Source organism: Tenebrio molitor, chromosome 4, assembly GCF_963966145.1.
Source record: "Tenebrio molitor chromosome 4, icTenMoli1.1, whole genome shotgun sequence".
Lineage (NCBI taxonomy): Eukaryota > Metazoa > Arthropoda > Insecta > Coleoptera > Tenebrionidae > Tenebrio > Tenebrio molitor.
Window position 1 is genome coordinate 25,204,791 of NC_091049.1, and position 12,931 is coordinate 25,217,721.

General features: G+C 36.3%; 1 protein-coding gene, 1 long non-coding RNA gene and 1 pseudogene across 2 annotated transcripts; 1 reads left to right on the plus strand and 2 right to left on the minus strand.

Annotated features, from left to right (window-relative positions):
* Positions 1-4,754: 4,754 nt before the first annotated feature.
* On the minus strand, positions 4,755-5,814 carry LOC138128622 (very long chain fatty acid elongase AAEL008004-like; annotated as a pseudogene).
* A 3,256-nt stretch (positions 5,815-9,070) lies between these two features.
* LOC138128621 (very long chain fatty acid elongase AAEL008004-like) lies at positions 9,071-10,166 on the minus strand. The gene is made up of 5 exons (XM_069044823.1): positions 10,034-10,166; positions 9,800-9,987; positions 9,616-9,747; positions 9,323-9,565; positions 9,071-9,250 (listed from the first exon to the last, which is right to left on the minus strand). Exons 1-5 carry the CDS (start codon positions 10,089-10,091, stop codon positions 9,083-9,085), a joined length of 789 nt encoding a protein of 262 aa, XP_068900924.1. The 5' UTR covers positions 10,092-10,166; the 3' UTR covers positions 9,071-9,082.
* Positions 10,167-11,041: 875 nt separating this feature from the next.
* Positions 11,042-12,480, plus strand: LOC138128624 (uncharacterized). Its single transcript, XR_011158808.1, has 2 exons — positions 11,042-11,543; positions 11,609-12,480. It is a non-coding gene; the product is annotated as an uncharacterized lncRNA (long non-coding RNA).
* The last annotated feature ends 451 nt before the right edge of the window (positions 12,481-12,931 follow it).

The following is a 12,931-nucleotide window of genomic DNA, read 5'->3' on the forward strand; positions in this document are numbered from 1 at the left end:
AGAAAAAAATGGAAGAAAGAAGAGCGTTCTCGTAAGAGACCATCTCTTTTCAGGGCACTATTCCGAACGTTCGGTCCAAAAGTTATAGTCTACGGTGCTGTTCTCCTTGTACTGGAATTTACTGTCACGTAAGCAAAAATTTTGGCATTTCGTCTAATACATAACATTTCCAATTGCAGGCTTTTGCAACCTTTGCGTTTGAAACAATCTCTAGAATATTACCATCCGCAACTGAAAAACATCACCAAGCGAGAAGTCTGTCAGCTCTTTGCATTAGCAATTATTTCCCTGAGTTCTAAATTTTCACCACTTCAATTTAGAATTCTCTTCTTTCGGGTTGAAAAATTGTGCCTCATATACAGGAAATATCTCAAGCTGAAGAAGGAAACCTGCTAAAAATACACTTTGGGTCAAGTGGTTAATTTATTATCCAATGACGTTGATCGATTTATAGATGCATTTATATTTAAATTCGGTTTTGAAAAGTCAAATTTTACATCAATTTCTGACGTTAAGAAACGTCACATTTTTCGTAACTGTCAAGCAACACACTTATGTGAAGTGGTTACGTAAATACTTTACACAACTGGACAATGGCCATGTTTTAAAGCATGCATACAATGAAGTGAATAATTTATAAATGATAATAGAGAGTTATGGCACGGGCACATACGTAGTCTGCAAAACATTGTTTTGAGACAATGTTAAAGTGACTGTATTACATCTCATCGCGTAGGCGCATTTCAACAGATTAAAATGTCAAAGTAGATTAATTAGATTCCTTTTTCCGTTGCAACAAAACCTATTTAGGTTAATTTAGCATTAACCACGATATGCATTATGTAAGTATGTTTTATTGTTGTGAATTATGGGACCTATTATACTTATGTGTACCTAATTTTTTGTCTACAACAGACCCAGGCATGGTTATAAACACGGTGTTTTCAAATAAACCACCAGATACGCTGACAAGATAATGACATTTGACATCCGAAAATTCTCCGAGCGCGTACGAAAAGTCACGATTACAAACATTGTCTTGAATAATGTATTGCAGAAGCACTGCATGGCACTATCTTTATTTGTGTCTTGCGCTAAAATCGCGTTACTGCGCATGCTCAGACTGAAAACAATATTAAAGTCAAGGCGTTATGGTGCATGCCATAACTCTCTAATAAGTATACGTACATTATTTTAAGATTAGGAAACGTTTAAAACGAAATTATTTTTGAAATTATATTGGGGGATTCAAAATGATTGTGGATAAATATGGCAACTATGTACGAAAATGTATGTGGCAACTGTACGGGTGGGGTAGAGTTGACATTTGTATGACATTTCATAAGCGTGCATTTGATTATTTTTATACCATTATTGCACATTGATTTGACAATTTCAAAATTGCGCGACTATGAACTGTCAAAGAAATGTCAACTCTATCCTAGCCACACAGTTGCCACATACATTTTCGTACATAGTTGCCATACTTATCCACAATTATTTTGAAACACCCAATAATATTTTGTAATTATAATTGCCTCCCGATTTTGAAATGAAATTTGAAAAATCAACAGTTTTGAACAATGTCAATATTAAAGTTGTTTCTGGAGAATTGGTGGGTGTTGTAGGAGTAGCCCGCAGTGACAAATCAACACTTCTTCAAGGGATACTAAAGGAAGTTGAGCCAAGCGCGAAAAAGAGGATTGGAAGAGACCATCCCTCTTCAGAGCACTGTTCCGGATCTTGAAATTAAACACTAAAGTGCCTGACCTGACCTGACCTGACCTGACCTGACGTGCGGACCTATCATAATTAACATAACATGTTGCTGAATTCCCCTCGATGTCTGAGTATTCTTCTATTGCAAATTAGTAAAACTGACAACAACGTACTAGACATTGACGCTATTTATAACCTCAAACTTAGAAAAACATAACCTAATTCAACAGACAGATTTACTACCAAATTAAAAGCAAAAGTTCCATGGTCTCCCATCATGGCAAAACAACTTGAATGCATTTTAGTGATAAATTGCTCTTATTTTTTGTATCTAGAGTTACAATGATATTATAGTCATGTACGTAGAGACATAACAAAAAATCATAAAACCACAGAAATTATTATTTATTTTTATTTTCAGTCAAATACGTATTTTTATAGAATCTTCCAAATAAATATATAATGAATCCCACATTGATCATAAAGATCGCCGTCCACCCTTTTGGATAAGTGCAGTTAACATTCACAAGTGCTGGAAGCATGCTAATAAATATTAAACAATGCTGAACCTGTGAACAATAAAAATAACGTTTAAATTTTAAACTGTTAAAGCACGAGTTGTGGAAAATTTTCCAACTTACTATTTGCAGCAAAGTCACGTATTTTTTCCACCAAATGTCTTTGCTGTAATTTGGGTTCCAAGCACTGAATAAGTAGTACACGTACATGATGGAGTGGATCAGCGTGTTGTAGAGCGCCACATAAATGGCCTGACCACCAGGGAAATATTTTCCAGAGACCCACGCCGCCACCAGGACGCCGATGTGATGATAAACATGCAAGAAGGAAATTTGCCGTTCTTTCCTCCGCAAAACGTAAAACACCTTAAACATTTCGATCAACAGGGACGTAAAAGAAATGCAATTAAACGTACAGTTTCAACTAGATCAAAGTACTTGAGCAGAAGATAATAATAGTGCGCTCTCAAAGCCAGTGTAGCTTCGGGACTTTCTGATTTGTCCGAAGGGATGCAGAAGAAACTTTGATTCCGCAAGTAAGTTGCTGCCTAACGTATGAATTTATGAATTAGTAATTTGATTGTTCTGTTGGTCACTCACCATTATAAATATTCCCAGGTTTAAAAGAATCTGAAGGACATTGTAGCCGACCAGAATTTTTTTTAATTCGTATGTTTTCCTCTCCTTCATAAAATTTGGGCCTAGTTTGTAAATGAAGAACAGATAGAACGCAATTGTCGTGATCAGTTGCAGAGGTGTCCGCAATAAAATTCGGTCCATCCGAGGATCTGAAAGTATCGCTGTAAAAACTGAAAACTCCCTGGGGAACTTTACCGGAAATGGGCGGTGAATCCGTCAAGACTTCGAATACTTTATCCAACATCGTCGACATTTGCACACAAACCACCGCCGATTGACTATTCTTTCAAATCAATGCGCGACTCAATAAGTAAGTTAAATTCGGCAAACGTCGGCAAGTTTCTAATTAAACTGTTTAAAAACTGTGAATGAATATGAAAATCTCCATACATACAGGGTGACTTTGAAGATTGTGCAGATATTTGAATCTGTGATGGAACTCCACACGAGGTAACGATTAAGCCAATAATGCCTTATACTAAACTGCGCCAAAAAATTGTCGCAACACTAAACGTATTTTTGCATTACTTAAAAATGGCAAAAGTAATTGAAGCAAAAATTATACAGGGTGTTTTCGCAGAGCGATTTCCGGAAAGACACGATCCTGGGCCACGTCAGTTTTTAATCTAGTACACCGGAGAAATAGATAGGACCGGACTCAAAATTTTAGAAAAAAATACAAATATACAATCAATTATCTCCGTTAATATAAACATTTTTCTAAGAAGATTTAGGCTAAAATTCTTAAGAATAATATATAGTACCTCGTGTTATAGGGAACGCCTCAATTTCGAAAACACCCTGTATACATATTATAACTTATTATTATGTTAATAGTATGTTTATATTATGTTTGGACGTTTACGTTTGTGCAGATATGTTTTTTCTTCATGAAACAAACAATATTTTCGCAGTAGGCGTTGGTGACGTAGTCGAATGTGCCGGAAGCCTCATAACATGAGTGATACTAGTATCGCCGATAGGTGGCGCTACCGGCGGTAGTGGAAATCTAGTTTGTCTAACGTTGCGAGGCTGGCGGCACATCCAAAATTTGTATGAGTTTTCAACACCAACTACGATGGGACAATCATTTATAATGAATCTGTATATGCTTTATTTGCCCTATGGGCTTTCGGATTCTTGATTAGAACATAAACATAAAAATAACAATTCCAAAAAATAAAAAAATTTTTTCTATCCCACACCTATTTATTTATTATTTAAGTATTCGTGCCTTGGGGCTCTCGAGTTCGGGAAGCTACAGCCAGTGCCGTCGCACTCAATTAGCTGTGGTGCGGCGTAAAAGCACAAAATTAGCCGCGTCACCCATAAGTGGAACAGTCACCAGCCAGCTGACACGTGAAGAGAGGTATCCTTTGGACCTGTTAGTACCTTTTTCCCTTTTATTTTCAACCACCGGAGTAGACTAGGTTGCTCTATGAGGTTCCAAGGCTATCGCGTCGGCTTAGTCATTTCATTTATGCATGAGTCATATTTCAATTCACGGGCCGTGAGTCAAACAATACACCAAATAATGGAGGAAAGTTTCATCGAGGAAGAGCCAAGGAAGTCGAAACGTTTCAATACTAAAGATGATGCGAATTTTGTGTTGTACTTTTTGCTTTTGTAAATTTTCGAATCATTTGGCGCAACAAATTTACGAAAATGTTCAGCTGTGATTTACCACTTGCTCAATACAATAAGCTAGGAGACGAACCGGAGAAGAAATGGTTGGAGGAAGAAACCTCTCGCAAGAGGTCATCGTTAACCAGAAGACGTTTTCGAATGTTTGGAGTAAAATATATGACTTATGGTGTTTTACTACGTATACTACATCTGATAGTCACGTACGTAAAGACATAACAAGAAATCATAAAATCACAGAAATTATTATTTATTTTTCTTCTTAGTCAAATACGTATTTTTATAGAATCTTCCAAATAAATATACAAGGAATCCCATGTTGATGGTAAAGAACGCCGCCCACCCTTTTGGATATGTGCAGTTAACATTCACAACTGCTGGAAGTATGCTAATAAATATTAAAAAATGCTGAACCTGCGAACAATAACAATAACGTTTAATTTTTAAATTGTTAAAACACCAGTTGTGAAAATTTTCCAACTTACTATTTGCAGCAAAGTCACATATTTTTTCCACCAAATGTCTATGCTGTAATTTGGGTTCCAAGCACTGAATAAATAATACACGTACATGATGCAGTGGATCATCGTGTTGTAGAGTGCCACAAAAGCGGCCTGACCACCAGGAAAGTATTTTCCAGAGACCCACGCCGCCCCCAGGACGCCGATGTGATGATAAACATGCAAGAAGGAAATTTGCCGTTCTTTCTTCCGCAAAACGTAAAACACCTTCAACTTTTCGATGAGCAGGGACGTAAAAGAAATGCAATTAAACGTACAGTTTCAACTAGATCAAAGTACTTGAGCAGAAGATAATAGTAGTGCGCTCTCAAAGCCTGTGTAGCTTCGGGACTTTGTGATTTTTCCCAAGGGATGCAGAAGAAATTCTTGTTCCGCAAGTAAGTTGCTGCCTAACGTGTGAATTTATGAATTAATAATTTGATTGTTCAAGTGCCCACTCACCATTGTAAATATTCCCAGGTTAAAAAAAAGTAGCTCGAATCGATCGTTTTCTCTCTTTCATAAAATTTGGGCCTAGTTTGTGGATGAACAATAGATAAAGCGCTACTATCGTCATCATCTGCACAGGTGTCCCCACAAAAATTCGGTCCATTCGAGGATCTGAAAGTATCGCGGTAAAAATTGAAAACTCCAGGGAAACTTTACCGGAGATGGGCGGTGAGTCCGTCAAGACTTCAAACACTTTATCCAACATCGTCGATATCTTGCACAAATTTGCACACAATCCACCGCCGATGACTGTTCTTTCAAATTAGTGCGCGACTCAATAAGTAAGTTAAATTCGGCAAACATCGGCAAGTTTCTAATGAAACTATGTAAAAATTGTGTCTCCATACATACAGGGTGACTTTGAAAGTTGTGCAGATATTTTAGCCTCTGATAAAACTCCACAAAAGGTAACGATTAAGCCAATAATACTTTATACAAATGTTGATATTTTTCAAGAAAACGGGATTAAAAGTTTTACAAAAAAATTTGAGAGCCACTGAATTTTATAAAAAAAATGCGGAAAAAATTAAAGTAGGCTTTTTTTGTAATCATTGAATTCAAAATTCCACTTATGTTGTAGCAAAAACACCTTCTTTTTAAAGTCCGGGTGTTTGGAATAAATCAAAATCACTAGATTCGGGTCAGGTGAGCATGGTGGATGTCTCATCAGTTCTAAACCAGCATCGTGAATTGCGTTTAAGGAAACACGCCTTTTATGCACCGGGGCATTATCCTGATGAAAGAAATTTCCACTTGACAACTTTCCTCTTCTTTTTTCTTTAATGCAGTCACGAAGTTTTTTACTAAGTTTACATAATTACTGACCCGTGGTTGTGTAGCCACGTTCCAGGTAGTCAATTAATAGATTTCCCTCCCCCCCTGTTACGGGCGCTACTGGTTTCAGGAGAGGCGAAAGGTCCACAGGTGTCCTCTACAGGCGCTGGGCCAGTTCGACGGGACGAGAGAAGACATGACTCTTAAAAGAAAGCCCCTTTCTCTGCGACTATTATAGTAATTTATGCAACGAGTTTCTTTGTAAATTGGGCTTTTCTAATTGACCGAGGGACAAGATTAAAACATGAGCGTAGCGAGGGCTTTAAGGCCTCGTTGTTATCCTACGACGTTGATGGATTTATTTTAGATGCATTTATATAGGGCGTTTTTTTAAATTTCACCTCAAAGTAGGCGTTGAAGAGTCGATTGTGAACGCACCATACCAAGCACAGATCACGGATTAGCCTTTTAAATATTATGTTTTTACACGAGTGGTGCGTTCACAGTCGATCTTCAACGCCTAATTTGAGGTGATATTAAAAAAAAAACAACCCATATGTTTATCTAATTCAGTTTTGAAAAGTCTAATTTTATTCTGACGTTAAGAAACGTCACACTTTTAATAACTCTCAAGTACAGTTGGTTGCAAAAAAAACGGGAACTCTCAGAATAAAATTGACACATTTTTTTAATTTTTTCATAGTGTGAAACCTTCTTACGAGAGATAGGTTAGAATTAACGTCAAAATTCAATGACATTTTTTTAAAATATTTGATAGGTATTGTCGAATAGACAATTAATTGACAAATAGACAAAATCAAATTTACATTAGAAAAATTTTCGTTTCCCGTTTTTTTTTGTGCAACCAACTGTAACACACTTATGTAAAGTTACGTAAATACTTTACACGTGCACATCTGGCCAATGACCATGTTTTAAAGCATGCATACAATGAAGTGAATCATTTATTAATGAATTAATGATAAATGATAATAAGTTTACGTAAATTATTTTTAGATTTATAAACGTTTAAAACAAAATTGTTACAAACACAATTCGTAAATTTGACTCCAGATTGACTCCAGTTTAGCTCTCAGAATCGAATAAGTAGTCCACAGTGTAGATATCGGGCGTTCAAATGAAATCCTGGGCTGAGTAGGCGTTGGAAAAATTAAACCGTTAGAACAGTGCAAAGTTTGAATTTCCCGCCGTTTGACACGAATGACATTTGTTTATGTTTAATCGGGACATAACTGAACATGTTTGTTTTCAGCAAAGGGTGCCCTTAGATATTTGCTTCGAGAAGAGGAATCGTTACGTTATTCTATTTTTGATGTAAAACATTGCAAAGAAAGAATAAAAAGAAAAAATTTTTGGCTCAAAATTTTAGGTTAGCTGTCAACATGCTCAACATACGCTTTAAAAAAGCACAACAATTGACGGTTTCCAACGCCTTCCCAGCCCAGGATTTCATTTGAATGCGCGATACATTCAGGTCCGGTTACATAAAGCGTTGTCAAGTCGTTGTTAAAGTTAACATAATGTCAAGCGATCTGATTGGAGGATATTTAACATTTTATTTGAATCAGCCAATCAAATGGGCGGATTTCCGACTTGACGCGTTGTTAGCTGACACGATGTCAACTAAGCTTTATACAACCGGACCTCAGTGTTTTTAACCTTTCAAAATATGCTAGCAGTATTATTTCGTTGATGGTTTTCACTTTCTTGAGTGCGCACTACCCTTCAAACTTTTTATAGATTATTCTAGACCGAAAGCAGCATTGGCAAAGGCTTCAATATCGGAGGGTACTTCCGTATCGCTGCTTGAAGATATTTTTGAGAATTACCTATTGAAAATTCGATCTTTGTTTATTTTAATGCAACCTTAATTCTGTCCCAACAGTGACCACAAATCCACCTAGTTTTGTTAATGTGGTGTGAAGAACGTTCTCATTTAAAAAATGGAAAAAAACTGTTTTGACGGAATTATACAGGGTTAGTCAAAAGTAAGGGATGCGCAAAAAATCACTTGGTTACCATTAAAAAAAAAACATTTCCATGGAAATGCGATGACATACAAAAATGACGAGTAGGCTAAGAAAAACTTTTGTTAAAGACATTTTTTATACAAGGTGTTATTGAAAGTTGTACAGATATTTTAACCACGAGCTACTGGCTTCATATAAAACTCGGAAAAAATATCTAAAAAATTCTATGTCAAAAAATAAAACGACATTTATTTTTTGAGCTACAATTTTTTCTAATTGCTTTTAGTTTTCTACGTTGCCAACAACCTCGTAGGTAAAATTTAGGCACATTTTAAAAATACACCCTGTATATCATATTTTATAAAACGTACACCAATGCGGTTTCCTTGTTTTAAAACATATTTCCTATAGGTTACTTCGCATTGGCGTAACTTAGGTATTAAAATTTTTTGTCGCGCTTTTTGCTGTTGTAAATTTTCGAATCATTTGGCGCAAAAATTTACGAAAATTTTCAGCTGCGATTTACCTATATTTTCCAAACATTACAAGAATGATTTCACATAGGGCGACATTTATCCTTGCTCAATGTAATTACTAAAAGCTAGGAGACGAACCGGAGAAGAAATGGTTGGAGGAAGAAACCTCTCGCAAGAGGTCGTCGTTAACTAGAAGACGTTTTCGAATGTTTGGACTAAAACATATGACTTACGGTATCTTACTACGTAGACTACATCTCATAGTCACGCACGTAAAGACATCACAAGAAATCATAAAATGACAGAAATTATTATTTATTTTTCTTCTTAGTCAAATACGTATTTTTATAGAATCTTCCAAATAAATATACAATGAATCCCACATTGATCATAAAGAGCGCCGCCCACCCTTTTGGATAAGTGCAGTTAACATTCACAACCACTGGAAGTATGCTAATGAATATTAAACAATGCTGAACCTGTGAACAATAAAAATAACGTTTAAATTTTAAACTGTTAAAGCACGAGTTGTGGAAAATTTTTCAACTTACTATTTGCAGCAAAGTCACGTATTTTTTCCACCAAATGTCTATGGTATAATTTGGATTCCAGGCACTGAATAAATAGTACACGTACATGATGCAGTGGATCAGCGTGTTGTAGAGCCCCACAAAGACGGCCTGACCACCAGGAAAGTATTTTGCAGAGACCCACGCCGCCACCAGGACGCCGATGTGATGATAAACATGCAAGAAGGAAATTTGCCGTTCTTTCTTCCGCAAAACGTAAAACACCTTAAACATTTCGATCAACAGGGACGTAAAAGAAATGCAATTAAACGTACAGTTTCAACTAGATCAAAGTACTTGAGCAGAAGATAATAATAGTGTGTTCTCAAAGCCAGTGTAGCTTCGGGACTTTCTGATTTGTCCGAAGGGATGCAGAAGAAACTCTGATTCCGCAAGTAAGTTACTCCCTAACGTGTGAATGTATGAATTAGTAATTTGATTGTTCTATTGCTCACTCACCATTATAAATATTCCCAGGTTAAAAAAAATCTGCAGGATATTGTAGCCGATCAGAATTTCTTTTAAGTCGAAGGTTTTTCTCTCTTTCATAAAATTTGGGCCTAGTTTGTATATGAAGAACAGATAGAACGCAATTGTCGTGATCAGTTGCACAGGTGTCCCCAAAAAAATTCGGTCCATTCGAGGATCTGAAAGTATCCCTGTAAAAACTGAAAACTCCTCGGGGAACTTTACCGGAGATGGGAGGTGAGTCCGTCAGGATTTCGAACACTTTATCCAACATCGTCGACATATTGCACTAACTTGCACACAAATCACCGCCGATTGACTATTCTTTCAAATCGGTACGCCACTCAATAAGTAAGTTAAATTATACAAAGTGATTAAAAGGAAAACAAATCAGAGCAGGCGTTGCAAATTATCGGTCATGTCGTAGAGGAATTCTATATAAATACGCGTTTAATCCATGGGCATAGACAATTTTTGGTCTTCAACTCTACTTTATAATAAATCATACCTCACGAATTTTATACGTTGGAATTATAATTGTGAATTTTATAATGGTAATGGAGAATATTTATAAAATAAACAAGAGCAACATTTTACATTCTTAAGAATGAATAATTTACCAGCGACGCGACGCCACTGGTAAGAATATTTTTCGGTGAAATGTCAAAGAAACGTCAACGACGTGCTGTTGTTAACCTAGAAAACGACTTTTCGATTTCGGCAAAGTTTACAGACGTTTACTGTATATTTTTTGAGAGGTAGGCAACCAATAAATCGACAGTGCATAACAAGTATACAGGGTGTTATTGAAAGTTGTACAGATATTTTAACCACGAGCTACTGGCTTCATGTAGAACTCGGAAAAAATATCTAAAAAATTCTGTTAAAAAATAAAACATTTATTTTTTGAGCTACATTTTTTTTAATTGCTTTTAGTTTTCTACATTGTCTTATAACCTCGTAGGTAAAATTTCGGCACATTTTAAAAATACACCCTGTATTATTATTATAAAAATTTGTTACCCAGTCTAGGACTGGTTTACAAATCTATGAGGGGCAAGATGACCAACTCAATAGACCGGGACCAATGGCTTAACGTGACTTCCGAATCACGAGACAGAATATAGCCTTTTTTTTTAATTTTTTTAATTTCGCCCTGGGTCTGAATCGAACCCGCGACCCTCGCGTCCCTAAGCCGAAACGGACTCCCTTAGGCTATATTCTGCCTAATTATTATTATTATTATTATTATTATTATTTAGTTAAGCTTGCCAACAGGTAATGACCTAATTACAGGCAAGCTATCATTAGTTAGGCAGTAAGTGGAATGAGTAGCAGCATGATACTACTCTCCCATTAGAAATCACACTTACTGCCAGCTTACATATATTCTTGCTATATTAAGAGGCATATGTCAGGACAGACCTAAGTTCAGAGGGTCTTGTAAAGAATATGTCGATTTTATTGGAGTCAGCTTTGGTTGAACAGCTGTTAACCATCTGGTATAACGGTGACATTAGTAGAACATTTGTCCTCGCAGATCTTAGTTCAAAAACTTCACATCTTCTACAATTAAAAGCAGGAACCTTAATAAGAAGCTTTGACAAAAGGTAGGGGCATTCAACAGAAAAGCTGAGGACATCCGACAGAAATTTGATTTTAGCAAAATCCCGTCTACTCGCCAATGAGTGAAGCTGAACACATTCTAAAAGGGTTTCCTGCTGAAGTCCCCTAGGTGGGTATTGACCAGTTTCATTAAATACTAAAAATTTAGCAAAATGTCTTTGAATCTTTTCCAAGGCCCAGGTGTGGTTATTGTATATTGGTGACCAAACAATACCAGCATACTCCAATTTGCATCGCACATAAGCCTTATAAAGCGATACAATTGCCTCAGCACTATGGAATAATCTCCTGTTACGAAGAACAAAACCCAGAGATTTGTAGGCAGCAGATGTCACATATTCAATATGATTGCGAAAAGTGAGACCACAATCGAAGACAACTCCAAGATCCCTGAGTTCAGTAGCACGCAGTATCTTTACCCCACCTATCCAGTAGTCACATATAATTTTGTCTAACTTCCTTGAGAAAGTCAACACATAGCACTTCTTAGTATTGATTAGCTGATCATTGTCATTGCACCATTTTTGAATGATGTCAAGATCTTTCTGCAACCTAGAACAATCATTAAGTGTCGAAACTGTACGATAAATCTTCAAATCGTCAGCATACATTTGAAAATTTTCATTTAATAAAGAGGTCAGATCATTGATAAATATATTAAAAAACAGGGGTCCAAGGACAGAACCCTGAGGAACCCCTGAAGTTTGAGAGAAAGATTCAGATCTGAAGCCTCTATATTGAACAAACTGAACCCTTTCCCGAAGATATGATTCAATGAGCAAAATCAACCCATCGGATAGACCGAAATCATCTAATTTATAAAGCAGTAACCTGTGATTCACGCGATCAAATGCTTTGGACAGGTCCATATATATAACATCAACCTGCCCGTGCGCATCCAAACTTTCACACAAAAATTGCGTGGTGGAAACCAAATTAGTGACGGTAGATCTTCGACCCATAAAGCCATGCTGGTTAACAGAGATGTTTGACGATATGTGGTGATATATTCTTTCAAACAGAATAAATTCAAAAATTTTAGCAAAGTTGTTGATTATTGCTATTGGCCGATAGTTGGTTATATCGGATTTATCACCATTTTTGAATATTGGGCAGAGTCGAGATTCCTTCCACTTAGCTGGAAACACGGAAGTTTTAACAATAAGATTAAAGATTATTTTTAGGGGACTTGAGAAAATTGTTTTACAGTCACAAAGTAAAAAAGAGGGTATCTGGTCAGGGCCGACCGTTTGACTATTTTTCAGCTTTTTTATAGCTTTTTGTACATCATCATCAGATATATCGTTTAAGTATAACACGTTTTTGTTCACAAGTTCAGTAGGACGTTGATTAGATTGTTGATTTTTATTATTTACCATAAATGATTTCGAGAAGTACCCAGCAAACTTATCTACGATATCTTTAGGATCTTTTAATATAGACCCATCATAATTCATGACGTCTGGAATTGAGGTGGATTTTTTTATCGAGTTCACA

Bases quoted from the DNA above. Each gene is read 5' to 3' on its own strand.
- LOC138128621 (XM_069044823.1), bottom strand. From the start codon at position 10,091: ATGTCGACGATGTTGGATAAAGTGTTCGAAATCCTGACGGACTCACCT. The intron at 9,988-10,033 runs GTAAAGTTCCCC...GGATACTTTCAG, and splicing joins GGACTCACCTCCCATCTCCG to ATCCTCGAATGGACCGAATT. The intron at 9,251-9,322 runs GTAAGTTGAAAA...TATTGTTCACAG, and splicing joins ACGTGACTTTGCTGCAAATA to GTTCAGCATTGTTTAATATT.